The sequence below is a fragment of the Canis lupus genome, chromosome X (genome assembly GCF_011100685.1).
Source record: "Canis lupus familiaris isolate Mischka breed German Shepherd chromosome X, alternate assembly UU_Cfam_GSD_1.0, whole genome shotgun sequence".
Classification (NCBI taxonomy): Eukaryota; Metazoa; Chordata; class Mammalia; order Carnivora; family Canidae; genus Canis; species Canis lupus.
In genome coordinates this window covers 93,311,538-93,331,977 of record NC_049260.1, presented here as the reverse complement: position 1 = coordinate 93,331,977, position 20,440 = coordinate 93,311,538, and the positions used below count along the sequence as shown (strand labels likewise).

General features: G+C 39.9%; 1 protein-coding gene and 1 long non-coding RNA gene across 2 annotated transcripts; one reads left to right on the top strand and one right to left on the bottom strand.

Moving 5' to 3' along the window:
• Window positions 1-1,498: 1,498 nt before the first annotated feature.
• Window positions 1,499-14,348, bottom strand: LOC119868509. The gene is made up of 2 exons (XR_005386425.1): window positions 13,863-14,348; window positions 1,499-2,958 (listed from the first exon to the last, which is right to left on the bottom strand). It is a non-coding gene; the product is annotated as an uncharacterized LOC119868509 (long non-coding RNA).
• C1GALT1C1 (C1GALT1 specific chaperone 1) lies at window positions 14,309-19,025 on the top strand. Its single transcript, XM_038588229.1, has 2 exons — window positions 14,309-14,502; window positions 16,590-19,025. The coding sequence occupies exon 2, from the start codon at window positions 16,595-16,597 to the stop codon at window positions 17,549-17,551; it is 957 nt and encodes a 318-aa protein (XP_038444157.1). The 5' UTR covers window positions 14,309-14,502; window positions 16,590-16,594; the 3' UTR covers window positions 17,552-19,025.
• Window positions 19,026-20,440: the final 1,415 nt, after the last annotated feature.

Genomic DNA, 20,440 nt, shown 5'->3' with positions numbered 1-20,440 from the left:
GTTGGCAAATTGAATTTAAATTTTAAAAATGTAAAATAAAATGAAATAAAATAAAATCTTAAAAAAAAGAACTGGCATGATCCAGGCATATGCCCTGGGGGTCTACCTTTCTTGAAGAAAAAGGTACCATGGCAGCCCAGGTGCTAACAGCCACATTTGACATCAACAAAATAGTTTAAAAGGTCAGTGTTGCCCAAAAAGCAGGACGGGTAAAAGGAAGGAAGGAAGAGCACGGTTCTTTAGTGTTAATGCAATGGGCCCTCAGTGGCAACTGTGAGTATGGCCATGAAGAGGCCAGTAGATTATCATTATTACCATAATTTGTTGACTACTATACATTTTCATCTGAAAGAAGACAGTTTTGGAAAGTGGGGAGCACACCATGAAGCTAGACAGACTCGGGGTTGGATCCTGGCTCTCCCCCATCTCTGCCAGCTTGGGCAAGCCAGTGCCCTCATCTGTGACATGAAACACTCCAAATGACTATCAATATTTAACTACATAGGAAGTGGTGGGTCAGCTTTTTTGGGGCCTGAAGCTCATACCATTTGGGTTAAGTAAGTTTTTTTTTAAAGTGGAAAATTAGGTATAATCCTGAATATCTATTTAGAATGTTACAATAAATGACAAGAAACTACAAGTTTTAAAAACTGACAAAAAACCACAAACATTACAAAATATTTAAAAAACGTTCTTTTTCGTTATATTATCTGGTACAACTCCTTGCTACCTTTTCTTTTCCTTTAAATATTTTATTTTAATTCAATTTGCTAACATATAACACTCAGTGCTCATCCCATCAAGTGCCCTCCTTAGTGCCTGTCACCCAGTTACCCTATCCCCCCCACTCTCCTCCCCTTCTGCAACCATTTGTTTCCCAGAGTTAGGAGTTTCTCATGGTTTGTCTCCCTCTCTAACTTTTCCCCAGTTTCCCTCCTGCTACCTTTTCTATATTTTTTTGCCTGAATCTTTTGATCACCTCTTTGTCTGAAACCACTTTTGTACTATAATGTCTACAGAGAGAACAGGGAAACAATTTAGTTTTTCCCAAGAGTTTAGAAAGTTTTCTTTCGGTTTCCCAACCCATCACTGATTGATGTCACATAGATATTCTTGATTATTGTCAAATTTGGGAAATCTCTATCAAATCTCAAATATCAAATCTCTATCATTTCTTGTATATATAAGCTCTAAGATTCTAGGCTATGTCAAGTTTTTTTATGTAATGACTAATCATAAATAAGCTCTAGAATTACTGCTTTAAAAGTGTTCCCACAAGTCATTTCTACACTGCTACAGCCACCAATAACTTAACTACATGCAGAAGTGATAGCAAACCACATAAATATATCCTGCTAACCCCAATTCCATGCATCTGAAACTCAACTTCTCTTTGGTTGGATCCCCAAAACAATAGCTTCAGCAAAAACAGACCTTTCCATAGAAAGCAAACAAAGGCAGAAAATATTGAAGGAGCTAAAGTATTTTCTCGGTTGGATGAAGATAGAAAAACACTCATTTTTTTAATACATCTTGTGTTTTCACAAGTAGATTTAAAGTTAATAAAGGTATTCCCCTCCCATATACGTTTTAAGTAGTCTAGAGTTGTGAATTCCATTGACAGAATTTGGAAAACCACACCCCAGAAGAATGAAGCCTCAGATGAAACCTGCTGGAGCTAATCTAAGGCAGGAAAGCCTTCCCCACCACTGAATTCTAAACCTGTTCTGTGGCAAAAAGACTTTCTAAAGGAGGACAGCAAAGACAGAAATCCTAAAGGAAAAGATGGGACAGATTTAACCATACTAAACTTAAAAATATCTATGAGGTTAAAGCAAACAAAACCAAACAAAAAAAAACCTGGGGTGGGGTAGTATTTGCTACTCATATTATGAAGGATTGATAGCCCCAATACAGAAATCAATTAAAAATGTCAAAGCAATAGGAATCCAACAAGGAGAACTGGCAAAGAACATGAACAGGCCATTAACAGAGAAAGAAATACAAAAAGGCAAAAATTGAAACAACTGGCAAGGAGTTAGGAAAACCAAGCCCTCTTACCCTGCTGTTGGGAACATAAATTAGTTCACCATTATACAGGGCTATTTGACAATATAAAAATAACACTAGCATTTATAAGGACCTTGCTCTTTGCTAAGTACTCTGTGGAGGGCTTTGTACTGATTAACCTATTCAATTCTCTCAGTTTTACTGATATTCAATGTGCATCATTTGTAATAATGAAAAACTCAAGACCCTCAGATACCCAACAGTAGGGCTTGATTAAATGGATCATGGAACCTCTATACAATAGGATTGAAATGATCTATATTTACTACATGCAAAGCTCCCTAAAATATAATTAATTTAAAAAAAAAAAAGCTACAGAAGAGAATATATGATATACCATTTCCATCGTATAAGAACTGTATGAATACTTGTCTACCTATGTATACATATATAGAATAATCTTGAGGATATATACCAAAAGGATAACAACAGTTGTTTCCAGGTGGTGAAATTTCAGATGATATTGATTTTCTGTCTTATTGTTTTCCATTAATGCCTTCTGAATCTTTGCTATCACTATTCCTGGACAGCAGGAATAAGGTCAGCTTGATGGGCAGAGACCCCATGCTATCACAAAGAGCTCCATGCTTACAAGAGCTCATGTTTGTTTAATACTCTATTGTCACTATTTTGAAATTCTGAATAATTCATGAATAAGGGACCCCACATTTTCATTTTGCACTGGATCCTGCAGATTCTGTAGCTGGTCCTGTCAGGAGTACACTTTGCCTCTTCAGCTGTCATCCTGAAATGTGTTGTTCTGCAACCACCACCACTGTGAGAACTTGCTGTTTTCATTTTCCTTCCTTCATGCAAAAAGGAAAACTTCTGGGCAAGGAGGCTTTTGACTCATTTTTTGCACTGTCAGGAGGCTGATCAACCCTCTCCCTGGAAGAGGAAGGAAAGCTTCTAAGGACCAACTATTTTTCTTCCCGATTAGATTTTAGCTTTATACTCTCTCCCAGCCCCCAAATGGATGGATCACGAGTATCCCTTCCAGTATCTGCCTATACCTTACAAAATGCCAATCCTTGGGCAGCCCGGGTGGCTCAGCGGTTTAGGCCTGCCTTCGGCCCAGGGCATGATCCTGGAGACCCGGGATTGAGTCCCACGTCCGGCTCCCCGCATGGAGCCTGCTTCTCCCTCTGTCTGTGTCTCTGCCTCGCTCTCTCTGTGTCTCTCATGAATAAATAAATAAAATCTTTAAACAAAATTTTTTTTAAAAAGCCAATCCTGGCAGGGGAGAAACCTGTTCTGCTGAGTAACACAACCAATCCCAGCAACTACTCCAGCATCAAACACATATGCGTACATTACCTATGTTAAAGTCTTCAGGTATTCAGTAATGAGCCCGTGACCATAGCCATGAGATCTCCTTATAGTTTATTCCCATCAACTAAGCTTTTCATTGTCAGAAAGTTTCGTATAATCTTCTATTTGGAGATTTCACTGTGTATTCCTCCCTTTGGATATTTTGTAAAGATTTTTTTAAAAACTAGCCACTCCCCCCTTCCTAAGAAATCATGCTTTTGAAATGTTAAAATATCTTTAACCTCCTTTATCTCTACCTTTATTTCCTATTTCTTTTTTTTTAAAGATTTATTTATTCATGAGACACACGGTGGGGGGCGGGGGCAGAGACACAGGCAGAGGGAGAAGCAGGCTCCCTGCAGGAGCCCGATGCAGGACCCAATTCCGGATCCTAGGATCACGACCCAAGCCGAAGGCAGCTGCCCAACCTCTGAGTCACCCAGGTGTCCCTTGTTTCCTACTTCTAAAGCAGTATCTACTCAGAGGAAAGAGGGTCACAGTCCTATAACGACTCAATTCCCTTAAAAACAGTGATTGTGACATCTTATCAAAAGTCATGAGGTCAGGGCACCTAGGTGGCTCAGTTGGTTAAGGGTCTGCCTTTGGCTCAGGTCATGATCTCCTAGGTTGGAGCCCCACATTGGGCTTCCTGCTCAGTAGGGAGTCTGCTTCTCTCTCTCTCTCTCTCTCTCTCTCTCTCTCTCCATTTGCCCCTCATCACTGCTCGTTTTCTCTCAAAATCTTTTTTAAAAAGTTTCATGAGATCAATTTATATAACAACCACCAAATATTTTATCTGCATACTATTTAATCATTACTTCAAATAAATCCAGTTAACTACATAAGCATAGAAATCACATCTCTAAGGAATTCTTTTGGTCCAAATATCTTCTACTATTCTTTCTTACATGACAGTCAAAATTCCAGTTCTTGAGTTATCTCTGTTGTCCCATACTTATCATATAAACAAAAAACATCCAATTTTAGATATTTTCAAATACACGTAAAAGTATAGAGAACAATGCAATTAAGATCCAGGTATCTATTACTCAGCTTCAGCAATTACATTCTGCCAATCTCAATCATCACTTTTTAATTTTGTTTCTTGATTTAGAGGAAATTTTAGTGGGTTCTCACTAGGAATACAGCCAAATTCATAGTCTCACTTGAAATAAAGCTGTCACCTCAGTAGCAGTTATCTAGTTAGAATCTAATCTAAAAGCATCCACATTCCCAGATTCCCCATCTCTAACCAACCTGTTCCTCGATTCCCACCCCTGAGTTGCAACCAGCATTTGTCCCAGCTAACTGATCTAATCCTTTCTCAACTACAGGAACATAAGACAGGGAGACTTTGAGAATACATTTGTTCATCATGCTGCACAAGAGGCAAAACTGCCTTCTGACCAGTGTATCTGAGGGCAATTCCATTTCACTTCCTTATCTTCTGGAGAGATGAACAAATAACAGCATTAGAACAAAATTTATTTTTCAGATCTTTTGCTCAAAGATCTGTTTAGGGGCGCCTGGGTAGCTCAGTTGGTTGAGCTTTCTGACTCTTGGTTTCAGCTCAGGTCATGATTTCATGGATCCTGAGATTGAATGCCCCTCCCCCTGCTTGGGCTCTATGCTCAGCAGGGTGTCTGCTTAAAGGTTCTCTCCCTTTGCCCCTCCCCCCACTCATGCACACATGTGTGCATGCACTCTCTCTCTCTCAAAGAAATAATTAAAAAAAAAAGATCTGAGGGCACCTGGGTGGTTCAGTGGTTGAGCATCTGCCTTTGGCTGAGGTTGTGATCTCGGGATCCTGGGACTGAGTCCCACATCAGGCTCCCCACAGGCAGCCTGCTTCTCCCTCTGCCTCTCATGAATAAATAAGAGACAGAGAGAGAGAGAGAGAGAGAGAGAGAGAGAGAAAGAGGCAGAGACAGAGGCAGAGGGAGAAGCAGGCTCCATGCAGGGAGCTTAATGTGGGACTCAATCCCGGGACTGCAGGATCACGCCCTGGGCTGAAGGCAGATGCTCAACCGCTGAGTCACTGGGCATCCCAAATAAAATCTTTTTAAAAAATCTTTTTAAAAATTTTAAAAAACATCTGTTTAAAAGCATGCCATGTCTATGCATGAGAAAGTGGGTATTAGGCAAAGAAGACAAGAAGAGCAAAGCTTAGAGGGAATAAGATGGAGAATTAAGTTTTGGGTCATGCATGGGAAAGGAAGCAATAGTTCTGGGCTGCTTCTGACACTTGATCTCCTTTAATCTTCCCAACAACTTCAGGTATAATTGAATTCCCATTTTCCATATGAGGAAACTGAGGAAACTCAAACCTCAAAAGTCCTGTGGCTCAAGGCACCCAGTCTGTGAATGCTGAGGGAGGAATTCAATCTTATCTGACTCCAAAGCTGTGCTCCCAACTTAAGTGCTAGGGTTAGGAGCACTGAGCACTAACACAGGACATTTGTCCAGGTTCCCAAGACAATCCCTTTTGAGGCCTCAGCCTGCAAACAAATGCCACTTTGTAATGAGACTTTCTCTCTTTCTCACCAGATGGTCCCCTCAATTCATTGAAGCCTGTGGGCCTTAAATATAAAATAGGCAGATGCATCTTGATTATGATACGGCAGTTTGGTTTTAGTTGCAAGTATTATGCTTAAAATGTAAGAATGTGACTGACTTATAGCATTTTCTTTTTAAAGGATGAGTTGTTTGTGCTTGACCAGCCCAGCCCCTGGATGCCTGGCTTCTCCCCATAACAGACAGAACTACACCCAGGCAGGCCACCAAAAGCAAGAGTTCTGTAGCTATCTTCCTAGGACCAGCCTGCGCTATGCGATGTTCACCCAATCCGTACTGTGGTTGGCCCTTTGTGACCCAAAGAAGGCAGTTCATGCTCTTCCTCCCTTGGCCAGACTAGGCAAGTTGTGTTTCCTCAAGAAGTCCCCAGCTTGCTGCAATATTAACTACCCAGCTCCTTCTTCGCCATCTGCATTTACCTGACCCTGCCTGGTGGGGGGGTGTCAATCAGTATCTTTTCTTCCCCACTGAGTTAGGGGGAAAAAAGAGGTAGCTTTGAAACCTGTTTCTCTCTTACTCACACTTCATATGCCTGTTTTGTCTGTATGTAAAGGCCCACTCACCTATAGCTAGGAAAAACCCTGCTCTTATATCTAACTTTGGAACTGAGAAATCAGTCTTTATTCAGACACACATGCTTCCTCCACAAAGCATGGCAGCTGGGGTGGAGCGGAGGCAGCAGTGAGGTGGCAGGATCCAAGAGGGACAGGGAGGAAGCAACGCTGAAAGAAGAGAGAGGAGCAGTCCCCTCGGGGAAGGGAGATGTTAACATAGGGTGAAGCTGGCAGCAGTAAAGAAGATGAATTCACGATTGAGGAAAAAGGGAGGAGGGACTAAGTACCAAGCACTATGCTAGATGCTTTAAATATGCCAAGGGAGGAGGGACTGGAAATGAGAAATTTATTAATGCTATGACACTAATTCAGACAAGAAGTAACGAAGTACTTAGTAGAATGGTAGCAATTCTACTAAGAATTGAAAAGAATAAGCAAGATTCACTGTGAAGGGAGTTTCAGCCTAACTTACCAATTGATTAGGTACAAAGGTCAGGGAGAAGGAAACCAAGAGAACTTTGGGTTTTCATAAGTGACTGGGAAGATTGGGAACATTAATAGGAAAATGATTGTCAGGAGATGGACATAGGCAAGGTTGACCAATTTGGTTTTGAACCTATCTAATCTTTTAAAAAAAATTAAGATTTTATTTATTTATTTGTGAGAGAGAGAAGAGGGGCAAAGGGGAAGGGAATAATACAAATTTTCAAACATAGAGAAAAATTGAGGAAATAGGATATTGAAGTCCTATGTACATATCAATTACCTAGCTCAACAATTATCAGTTCATGGCCAATCTTGTTTCATCAATACCCTTACCTATTCCTCCTTTCCCCAACTGGATTATTTTGAAGTAAATCCCAGATACATAACACCATCCATAAACACTTCACTAAACATTTTTAAAAGATACTCAACATAGCCACATACAATTATCCTACCTAAAAAAAATTAATCATCAAATACTTCATGTGATCAGTAAGTATTCAAATTTCCTCAATGCTCTATTTATAGTTGATTGGTTGAAATTAGGATCCCCAAAAAAAGAAATTAGGATCTAGGTAAACAGACCCATTGACTGTAAGATTCTGTGTAAAACTGCCGTGTAGACATTCAAGCAGGCAACTGACATTTTGGACCCAAAACTCAATGAAGAGGTAGGGGCCAGGAATACAAATTAGAAATCATCTTCCCGGAGAGAATGATGAAGCTCTTTGAATAAATGAAGCTACTAAGTAGATATCATGGAAGGAGATTATAGCAATAAAAATGGCCCAAGGATAGAACTTTGGAGAACAAGTACCTTCGGGAAGAGAAGAAAGAGCCCTCTGGGATGGGGATGAGAGTAGTTTGAGAAAGAAGTAAGAAATTGAAAAAGAAAACAAGATAGTGATGTCACTGGAGCCAAGAAATGAAAGCATTTACACAGAGGAAGGACCACACAATTTTGCTCACTTAATGTTTTCCATCAAAAGAGTCTTGGGCTAAGACTCAGTCCCTGCTCTCTTGTGTGATTTCAGATATAAAAAACGGGTAAGGGATCCCTGGGTGGCGCAGCGGTTTGGCGCCTGCCTTTGGCCCAGGGCGCGATCCTGGAGACCCGGGATCGAGTCCCACGTCGGGCTCCTGGTGCATGGAGCCTGCTTCTCCCTCTGCCTGTGTCTCTGCCTCTCTCTCTCTCTGTATCTGTCATAAATAAATAAAATATTAAAAAAATAAAATAAAATAAAATAAAAAAAATAAATAAATAAAAAACGGGTAAGACCAGTCCTTCCAATTAAAAGGCTGTATAAGGATCAAATGAGGATGGATGCATGTGAAGAAGGCCTTTGTTAACTGCAAAGTATTAGACAATTATGAGAGGCTATTCACTCAATAAATCTTGACTGTTTTTATTAATGTGCAAATATAACTTAACTGTTGAATGGAGGATTTAAAGTTTCTACTATCAAAAAAATGCTGAATTTTAAAGGCCATAATTCTTTAAGAGTCTCATTTTAGATAACCCTCATAAGCATCTACTGTGTGCTGGGTACTGTTCTAAACCCTCCACATACCTTAACTCATTTGATCCCCTCAAAATCTTATGAGACGGTATGCCTGGGTGGCTCAGCAGTTGAGCGTCTGCCTTCAGCCCAGAGTGTGATCCCGGAGTCCGGGGATTGAGTCCCACATCGGGCTCCCTGCATGGAGCCTGCTCCTCCCTCTGCCTGTGTCTCTGCCTCTCTCTCTCTGCGTCTTTCAGAAATAAATAAAATCTTTAAAACAAATCTTATGAGACAGGTACTATTATGAACCTTGTTTTACAGATGAGGAAGCTGAAGCTGATTGGAGTGAACTAACTTGCCCCAGGTCACACAGCTAGGAAACAGTTGAGCCAAAACTCAAGCCTAATCTTTCCTATGCCTGAACCTGACCTCTTAATCATAACACCAAAGTTCCTCTTAAAAATACGTCTTGAGGAGTTTCTAGCCCTATGGATTTTGGACTTGCCCAGACAGATCCCACAACTGAGTAAGCCAATTCATTGAAATAAATCACTATATATCTATATCAATCTATACATGTATATGCATATACACACATATATATGAGCATATATGCAAATAATATAAACATAAAAATCACCATTTATGTATGTGTGTGTATATACATATATATAGAGAGAGACAGAGAGAGACAGAGAGAAATATAGTAAAACAAAAATTTAAGGTCTTGAGGGGGTGCCTGGCTGGCTCTGTTCGTTAAGCGTCCAATTCTTGATTTCAGCTCAGGTCATGATTTCAAGGTCCTGAGATTGAGCCCTGTGTCTGGCTCTATGCTCAGCAGGAGTCAGCTTGGGATTCTCTCCCTCTCCCTCTGCCCCTTCCCCCACTCACACCTCTCCATCCCTCTCTCTCTGTAAAATAAATAAATAAATGAAATATTTTTAAAAATTATGCCTTGAGGGGCACCTGGTTGACTCAGTCCATGGAACATGCAACTCTTGATCTCAGAGTCCTGAGTTCAAGCCACACATTGGGCTTAGAGCTTAAAAAAAATTAAAAACTGGAAAAATATGCCTTGGAAAGTTAGAAGATCACCATATTATAACCCTAATGAATTACAGATCTAGGTACTAGGCATCAATACAGCTATCATCATAGAGACAACCGTTATACAGCTCCTGAAGGAAGCACACACCACGATCTATGAGGTTAATTTTGCCCCCCACTACACCCCAAACTGAATCCTAATCAAACAAAGCTTTTAGATTAGGGTTATAGTTGCCAGATTAAATTCAGGAAGCCCAATTAAAATTGCATTTCAGATAAACAACAAATAATTTTCTTAGAGTAAGTATATCCTATGCAATATTTCATATGTCTCATGCATTATATTTGGGATATACTTTTACTAAAAAGTATTCATTGTTCATCTGAAATTCTGTTTTAACTGGGTACTTTGTATTTTTATTTGCTAAATCTGGCAATCCTACTTTAGATCTAACTATCCATTTACAAGAAACACAAAGGACTGAGAAACATACTAATTTGAATACTCACTAGATGTTTGATATTAAGAAATTATCAATTTTTTAGTTGTCTAGTTGTATTGTAGATTTATTTTTAAAGAAGCTCTGATATTTTATAGATACGCATTAAAATGTTTGTGGATGAAATTATGATGTCCTGAAGGTCCTTCACAATAATTTGGAAGGGAGGGAAGTGGAAGGGGTATAGATGTAGCAAGACTGGCTTTGAACTCATGATGTTGAAGCTTCCTTAAAAGTACATGTGATTTTGGGAGATCCCTGGGTGGCTCAGCGGTTTAGCGCCTGCCTTCAGACCAGGGCATGATCCTGGAGTCCCGGGATCGAGTCCCACATCGGGCTCCCTGCATGAAGCCTACTTCTCCCTATGCCTGTGTCTCTGCCTCTCTCTCTGTGCGTGTCTCTTGTGAATAAATAAATAAAATCTTTTTCAAAAAAGTACATGTGATTTTATTATACTCTTCTATTTCTGTGTATGTTTAAAATTTCCCATAATAAAAAAGTTTTTAAAAGAAACAATATCTAGCACAGTAACTGACATACTGTAAATACTTAATATGTATCTGCTGGCAGGCAAATTTTTTTTTTAAGAAAGCTCTCAGATGGCCATCAAATGGAAAAACATTTTGGAAATGAGATTACAAGCATGAATATTCCTGAAAACACAAATGAGATTCATTTAGGGACCAAACAATACTCAAATGGAAACAATAATGGATTTGCCATTATTGGCAAATAATGGGAAATTTGTTTATTTAAGATGGGGAATTTGTTTATTTAAGATGAACAGTTGTGAAAGTCTGAGCAGAAGAGGTACATACATTACAGGTACTTAATTTGGGTAAACATAGAAGACAATTTTTACCCTCCAAAAAGATGTTATGCAGAAAACAATCCACCTTACATTTTCTTCAATATTTACTATTCCAGTGAACTGTTGTGGAAAGCCGTATTAATTTCCCAAAGGCCTTTAGACAGATTTTGAAAATCTGAGTGCTCACATGCAAGTAAATTGCCAATTACTAGAAATTTATGACTTCTCATGCTGAATAATGCATGCACCTGACAGGAGGTCTTTATCAAAAACACAGTATTCTCAGTTTTAAATGCAGTCTTGCCTTAAGCGCTGGGTACCTGAGGACAACCAAACTCAGAAGCAACCTCCTGCACAAGGTGCAGGCTAGTGTGTTTAACGAAGTGTTTAGTGTAGGAAAGTGAAATAAGCTGTTTATTTTATGCTTAATATTTCACCATAAGGATATGCTATAATTAATTCAACCATTCTCTTATTGATGGATGCTTCCCACCTTTGCCATTATAGGTAACAATGCATTTACTCTTCTACATTTACCCTTACATTCCGGTGCTTTAATTTCTGGGCGAGAGATTTTAAGAAGTGGGTTGGCTGGGCCAAGAGAATAAATCTTAATTTTAATAGATACTAATTGCATGTATTTTTAAATTAGGGCTACAATGTAGAATGGTGTAGGGGATTTTTTTTGGAGATTTTTTATTTATTCATTTGAGAGAGACAGAGAGAATGAGTGAGCATGGTGGGAAAGGTCAGAGGGAGAGGGAGAAGCAGACCCCTGGTTAGCAGGTTGCCCGATGAGGGGCTCAATCCCAGGACTCCAGTGTCGTGACCTCAGCTGAAGGCAGATACTTAAACAACTGAGCCACACAGGTGCCCCTGGAATGGTGTTTTAAAAATGCAATCAGTTGGTTAAGGGTCAGACTCTTGGTTACCACTCAGGTTGTGATCTCAGGGTCCTGCTTAAAATTCTCTTCTCCCTCTGCCCCTCCTCGTGGTGTGCTTGCTTGCACTCTCTCTCAAATAAATAAATCTTTATTTAAAAAAAATTAAAATTGTAATTACCTAAGTAGAAGTCAATCATCTTACTAACTTCACTTCAAATGCTGGGAATTCCTGGGTGGCTCAGTGGTTTAGCGCGGCCTTCAGCCCAGGGCCTGATCCTGGAGACCTGGGATGGAGTTCCACTTCAGGATCCTTGTGTGGAGCCTGCTTCTCCCTCTGCCTGTGTCCCTGCCTCTGTGTGTGTGTGTGTCTTTCATGAATGAATGAATGAATGAATGAATAAATAAATAAATAAATAAATCTTTTTTAAAAACTCAAATGCTAAGTATATTTCAGTTCTGATTTAAGTAGAGAACTGAGTTCTTGGACAACCTCCCATTAACAGTGCCTTTGGTGTTAAAAATCCCATGACTTACTCTGTTTCAGAGCATCCTGTATCAGTACTTCCAGTTTGATATACCATCCTGTACTAGGAAGTGGCATTTTGAATTGTCACCTTGTCAATCTCTGAATTCTGAATTCCATTTCAATCTGTCCTTTCTTAGTTTTTTTGCAAGCAGAGTGGTTCTCTGCACTCCTTTAAAAATGTATTTTTTTAAGATTTATTTATTTATTTACTTTTAGAGAGAGATGGAGAGAGGGAGTGCAAGCAGGGGGAGGGGCAAAGGGAGAGGGAGAGAGTCTGCAGCAAACTCCCCAGTGAGCGGGGAGCCCAAGGAGGGACTCAATCTCACGACCCTGAGATCATGACCTGAGCTGAAACCAAGAGTCCAGCGTTCAACCAACTGAGCCACCCAGGCACCTCCAAAAAGATATTTTTATTAGTAACTTTTCCTCTTTTACTTTTTGTCCCTCTAATCTTGAAGATCCCTTTATTTGCTGTTCTTCAAAAGTAACCAATACTTGTTATAACCAGTAAAACAATGCAAGGATGTATAAAGACAAAGCTAATCATTTCCACCTCAACCTCCTAATGTAATCAATATTAATAGCCTGCTGAGTCTTCCACAACCCTCCCTGCTCATACAAACAGATCACATATATAAAATTCTGTTTACACCAAAGTATAATCTTACTGTCCACATTATTCTGCAACTTGTTTCACCCCACTTTATACATACATATATACATACACATATATACTTATATATGTGACAATGACAATATATAGTATTTAACAAAATATAGTGGAGATACTCTACAGTCTTAAGTTCCTTTCCAGTTCTAAAAATTTTTTTTTGTATTCTTTCAGAGAACATACTACCATTATAATTATTTGTAATGAATTGTTCAATGTCTTTCTTCCCTTCTAGACTGAGAACTCCATGAAGGCAGGGGCCAATTTTGTCCACCCCTGTATCACCAGAATTTAGGATAGTGCTGCCAGGACAGTAATTGCCTAAAGCCTATTTGTTCATTGTTTCAGTGCTTCCTGAAACCTTCAGTCTACCTGAACTGAGTCACTGTCAATACTCAAACATTTATCTTTCCGGATTCAGGCCTGAGAGAGTCACCACTCAATGGTATTTGGATGGAACCAGTTGGCAGTACATTTTAAATATTTGGCTAAATTTGTGTTTAGCCAAAACCCCTCACTACCACAAAAAATAAGTTTTAAACGATCACACGTTTAACAGGGAGTTCTGCACTTGTAATTAGGAAACCTGGATTCTAGTCCCACTTCCAACATTAATTACTGTGTGGCCTTTAGGAAAGTCCTTTCCTTTCCGGTCCTGGGCTCCTCATCTGTAGCTCTAACATTCATTAATTCCACAAATATGTTCTGTCTACTGCGCGCTGGCACTAGGCTAGGTGCTAGTGATACAGGGATGAATAATAACTGCCACGTTTAATGAATGCTTACTCTGTGCTTGGTCTTTTACTAACGGAATCCTATGCACTCTCTCATTTAATCTCCCATGAGTTAGCACAACCGTGTTATTTTCTGTACTTTACAAAGGAGGGAACTGAGGCATAGCGAGGTGAAGTAACTTTCCCAGCATACCAAAGGACGCGGTGAAGACAGGGTTGGATTCCAGTCAGTGGGGCTTCAGATGCCATTCCAATAACCACAGAAAATCCTTGCCCTCATACCTCGAGGAATATTTCTGGGACTTGCATTTTGATCCCAGCCCAGGAATACTGGGTGGCGCACCCTTCCCGTCGACATGAGGGTGCAGCGACGCAGGAGGCACGTTAGAGAAAACAGAGAAACGTGTCACTAGCGCTGCAAGGAGCAAGGCTCTACCTCGATCTCGCGGTTTCCACGCAAAGAAGGTGAAGAGGTGGGAGGTGTCAGCGGGTCGTACGCACGCACGCTTCTGCGGCGTCCCATTGGGTACAGGCTGGCGTGCGGGTCACGCAGGCAAGCCGGGCTTCTCTGAACTCCGCAGGAGGCGGGGAATAAGGAAGCGCGCCGTGCGTGCGGGCCCTTCCGACGTCAGCACGAGCCGGTGGCTCCGCCCCGCTGCTCGCGCCGTCGCAGCGTTCACTTCCCGGCCCTCCCCGCCTCTAGTGAAACCAACGAGAGGACACCGCCTGCATCTAGAGCAGCCCGACCGAGAGCGCAGCCGGGTGGCGCGGGAACGTGAGAGGAAAGCCGTGCGCGGCTGCGCTTTCCCACCCCTGAGCGGTTCTAGACGCGGGTGAGTGCCGGGGTGTGGGCCCGCACCCTGAGCGGACCTCTCTTGGGGGGAAGGCTTGGGCTCTGGCTCAGTCCCAGCATGCTCCACGCGGGGTACCCGGGCAGGTGCAGTAGGAGCAGTAGTTAGCGGAGGGGGGGGGGAGAGGGAGAGTCGCCTGCGTGGAGGCGTTGCCTTGGCCCCTCAGTGGGGTTTTGAGGTGACCACGGCCTCCCTCGCATTTTTGTTCTCCATTTCGTCCTCCTCCCTTTACCATACTCCACCCAGCCACCTTCACCTTCTTTTTTTTTTTTTTTTTTTTTTTCCACCTTCACCTTCTAAAAAGATGCCATCTCAGAAGCCACTCTGGTAGTTTTTGCCTCATTTGTGCCCGTATGCAGTTTAAGTTTCCCTCTCCTCTGCACCAAACATCCTATCATGTGCATCTCCAGTGTTATTTTTTTTTTTTTGCCCCCGCGATGGGAAAGAATCTACTCCTTAGAATAACTTATGTATATGATCCCATTGGGAAAAGTTCTGACATGCATATGCTATTCTCAAGCCAAGAGACTCGTGTGAATTAAAATATACGGGCCAGAAATAATGAAGATTGTTGTACTATGAAATGTCAAAATCCTATGGAAATTACTTTTAGAATGCATCTGATAATTGTGATATTGGGCAGAACTTGTCTTCTGTCATTTCCTTCTTAGAGCTATTTATTGACCAAGTTCTGTGAGTGACACAGGAAAAGCATCCTGCCTCTTTGCCTGCCCTATCCAGGAATTCCTCTGCCAAACTATTCCACATCTTGGCCTTCTAGTAAAAGTCAAAGTCCATTTCCTCTAGAAGAAAACCAGCGAGTGGTTTCCCTACAGCAGGATGCTGTGATGGATGCAAAATGTCAATTATAGTTAAACCCCACATTTTTTTTCATTTGTAGGAAAACAAGTTGACTCTGTAACTCATCTGTTAAATTTTCAACACTATGAGTAGAAGCACTCTTCAGATCATTATTCTGTAATAGAAAAACCATTACACTATTATCAGGAGATATGATTTCTGGCTCAGTTCTACCACTGACTGTGTGACTTTGGGTCAGTTACTTAACCTCTGTGGACCCTCTCTTTCCCTATCTGTAAAATGAGATAAATGATATTAGGTAGCTTTTAAGACTTCTTTCAACTTTAAGACACAAATGGAGAAGTCTAAGTAGCTCAGTAGAACATCCTTGTAGAGATAGGAGACTGGTAAAATCTCAACAGTTGTATTTAATGTTGACTTTTCTTTTAATTTTTTTTTAATTTCAAATTGAAATAGAAGTGTAGACTTTTTCCCTTTTTACTTCCCCAAAGAATAAGAAAATGCCTTTGGAAGAAATAAAAATGTTTATTAATGGTTCCCTGGATGTGCTTGTATTGAGTCCGTTCTCATCCAAATAATTTAACTGTTTTCATTATGGGCTTTTATTACATCAGTTAGTTGGGATACTGTATCACAAACCATTTAGTCTTAGGAACAAAAGAGTACATATTAACATGTATCAATCTCAACAAATTTGCTATAGATGTACTCAAACATCTAAGGACAGCAGCCATCAGTTAAAGCACTAGGTTGTGAACAGAAATGCCAGCACAGATACCATTGGTGATTTGCTAATGGTAGGTGATTTTATCTGTTCAATAAGATTTTGATGTAAAGTCCATTTAGATCTATACAAGTATTTAAATAATATAATGCAAACTTGTGAAATGAAATTCCTTTAAAGAGAATAATGCACTGACCACCTCTGTAACGTTGGTTTCTAGGGTTAATTTAGTACTTAGTTTATTAAATCCCCATAGATGAAGCACAAAAATGGCCTCCCAGAAAATTCTAGTGCATAGAGGTGTTGTTGTAAAATTCCAGTTTATAGAGAACAGTGATCAGATAACATTGGAAGCTAAAGATTCTTAGTCCTCTTGGTACTCTATGCAACTAACTTGATTTCAAACTTGGGAACTTTTTTTTAATGTTAAGAGCAAAATGTAAGTATATAAGGTATACCAAATCAGATCGTTAGACTAATCCTTTTCTATTAAGTATCCTAAGGATCTTTTTCTTCTTTATAGGAAAAATGCTTTCTGAAAGCAGTTCATTTTTGAAGGGTGTGATGCTCGGAAGCATTTTCTGTGCCTTGATCACTATGCTAGGACACGTAAGGATTGGTCATGGAAATAGAATGTACCACCATGAGCATCATCACCTACAAGCGCCAAATAAAGAAGATATCTTGAAAATTTCAGAGGATGAACGCATGGAGCTCAGTAAGAGCTTTCGGGTGTACTGTATCATCCTTGTAAAACCCAAAGATGTGAGTCTTTGGGCTGCAGTGAAGGAGACTTGGACCAAACACTGTGACAAAGCAGAATTCTTCAGTTCTGAAAATGTTAAAGTATTTGAGTCGATTGACATGGAAACAAATGACATGTGGCTAATGATGAGAAAAGCTTACAAATATGCTTTTGATAAATATAGAGACCAATACAACTGGTTCTTCCTTGCACGACCCACTACATTTGCTATTATTGAAAACTTAAAGTATTTTTTGTTAAAAAAGGATCCATCACAACCTTTCTATCTAGGCCACACTATAAAATCTGGAGACTTTGAATATGTGAGTGTAGATGGAGGCATTGTCTTAAGTATAGAATCAATGAAAAGACTTAACAGCCTCCTCAGTATACCTGAAAAGTGTCCTGAACAGGGAGGGATGATTTGGAAGATATCTGAAGATAAGCAGCTAGCAGTCTGCCTGAAATATGCTGGAGTGTTTGCAGAAAATGCAGAAGATTCTGAAGGAAAAGATGTATTTAATACCAAATCCGTTGGGCTTTTTATTAAAGAGGCAATGACTAATCACCCCAACCTGGTGGTAGAAGGATGCTGTTCAGATATGGCTGTTACTTTTAATGGACTGACTCCTAATCAGATGCATGTGATGATGTATGGGGTATACCGTCTTAGGGCATTTGGGCATATTTTCCACGATGCATTGGTTTTCTTACCTCCAAATGGTTCTGACAATGACTGAGAAAGAAAGAAGAGCATATACGATCACCATATAGGACAGGTATTGTGACTATTTGTAGTAACAACTACATTTTAGTTTGGTGGCACTGGTTTAGTTGCACATTAATGTTTAATGGTACATTTTTAAATAGGGCAGGGTTTTTTTTTCCTTAAAACGCGTGAAAATTTCAAACATGTTGCGAAGAAATGTTTTAAGAATGATAATTTTGCAAATAAAAGATATATTTATAAATATATTTATGTGATAAATTCTAAATTATGAATCTTGGCACATATTTTTGCTGATCGGTTAAGAAAATTAACATGTCTTTTTAGCTTTCTAAGATATGCAAATAAAATCTCTTGTTGTGAATTTGTGAGTAAAGTAAAACTTTCAGCTCTGTGTTTCCATTACTTATAATACTGGTATATGTTCTGAGCCTCTGCAAAGTGCCCATGGATTTGCTTTCTCAAAATACACAACCAAGTAACAAAAGAAATGTTCCCAACTAATGTTAAAGTGAAAGTTGAATTCTTTCCCGGGGAGAAAAAGTGAAAATTACCTATAAAGGTTAATAACTTTCCCGGGAGCTAAAATAATGGCATTCCTCAGCATATACAAGTTCAGCGTAACTCTACTTCTCTATGCAGTGGTCACTATGAAGAATCTATATCAGTTGAGATTTCTTTACTCCTGCTGGGCAAATGAGTTCTCTGGAACTCTCCTTTCAACTTGTTTTGATAGTCTGGCAGTTTCACTTACCTGAGTAGAGTCTGCCCTGGTTTTTGTATACCTGTTCAAATTTTGAGACTTTTCCCATGCTCATAGTTGTATCATATCCGGTGGTTTGGGGTATGGAGGCCTTAACCTCACCATTCACCTTGAATTACCATACCATTTGCCTAATTTCAGTGGCTACCCAGAAGCTTTATCCAGGGGTGAATATAATAGCTCATGTGCTTATAATCGTGTGAAATAATTGGAGCTGATTTGCTCTATAACTGGGGCTGCACATGCTATATTAAAGCAGATCCATAAGTGCCCCCATAGGGTGTGAGACCATGACATTTCAGAGATCAGTATTTCCTGTAATTGGCCTCATGATGTTAATGGTCTCCCACAGATTTTGCAAACCAGAAAGGGGATTTCCTCAAGAGGGCCTCAGGCTTCAAATTATTGACCATCAATGCATAAAGCACTTTTTAGAAATTTACCTGATTTTCATTATTGGGGCTTTTGCTTAAAATGAAGCATTGTTAATTTTAAAAAATAATAAAACCTCTTTATCAAGCACCCTAACATGTGGTCTCATATGCAACTAATACAGATCAAGTCATGTTCAGTGTAAGTACAGTGATAAAAAGTATCTCCCTGAGTATGACACCCAATTTGTGTCACCTTGCCCCAACAACATATTTTAAAGAATTATGCAGTTATCACTTTCAATTATATTAGTGTATCAAGATATAATTTAATAAATATATCGGAGAATGCATTCCATTGTTTGATTTCCTGGGGGGTCCTAAGGTACAATGGCTTTTTAAACCAAATCGATGCTCTTCAGGGATGCCTGGCTGACTCAGTTGGTAGAGCATGTGACTCCTGATCTTGGAGTTGTTTGAGCCCTACACTGGGTGTAAAGACTACTTTTTTTAAGGGGCACCTGGGTGGCTCAGTCAGTTAAGCATCTGACTTCAGCTCCGGTCACGATCTCATAATCCTGGGATGGAGCCCAGTGTTGTGACCCCACTCAGTGGGGAGTCTGCTTGTTCCTCTCCCTCTACCCCTCCCCACCACTTGTGCTCTCTCTCAAAAAAATAAAATCTTAAATTGTTTAATAAACCAGATTGATTCTCAATTGTATTTTTATATACAAGTATTCCTTTATAAAATGCTACTTATCTTAATATGCTGTTTCTTTGAACTTATTTGTACCCAGTCTTATAGATAAAATATGATTCAGTGATACAGAAAATGGTACTACTGAGGTCATGATTACAGATTTGGTCACTGTGTATTCAATAGTCAAAAACTATAATCCTAACCTCATCTGTTATTGGGTAAAGAATTGCAAAGAGTAGAGGTCTAATGGAAATTGATCATGGTTGTGAATATATTTTAAATATGGCTAGGGGCTACCATAGTGGACAACACAGATCTAACCAGTTCCAGAAGTGTGAGACCCACTGGGTGAGATGTGAAAGAGAAAATTTAGGGGCGTCTGGGTGGCTCAATTAAGCAGCTGCCTTTGGCTCAGATCATGGTCCCAGGGTCTGAGGAACCCCACATCAGGCTCCCTGCTCAGTTGCGAGTCTGATTCTCCCTCTCCCTCCCCCAGCTTGTTCTCTCTCTAGCTCACTCTAATAAATAAAATCTTTAGGGATCCCTGGGTGGCGCAGCGGTTTGGAGCCTGCCTTTGGCCCAGGGCGCGATCCTGGAGATCCGGGATCGAATCCCACGTCAGGCTCCCGGTGCATGGAGCCTGCTTCTCCCTCTGCCTGTGTCTCTGCCTCTCTCTCTCTCACTGTGTGCCTATCATGAATAAATAAAAAATTAAAAAAAAAATAATAAATAAATAAATAAAATCTTTAAGAAAAATTCAGCAATGTTTGCCAACCTTCTTCCACAAAGGAGTCCCCCAAAGTTTCATTAAAAAATAATCACTCAATAATTCTATTATCATCAAGGATAAAATATTTAAAAGATAATGGGAAAATTACTTGTTTGGAAGTATGAAATGATGGTATTTATCTGGGGTCTCTACCATAATTTTTTTAAAAAAAGAAAAATCCACCTTTGGGGTGCCTAGCTGGCTCAGTCAGGAGCATGCAACTCTTGATCTTGGGGTCATGAGTTTGACCCCACATTGGGTGTGGAGATTACTTAAAACTTTAAAAAGATAAATCCAAC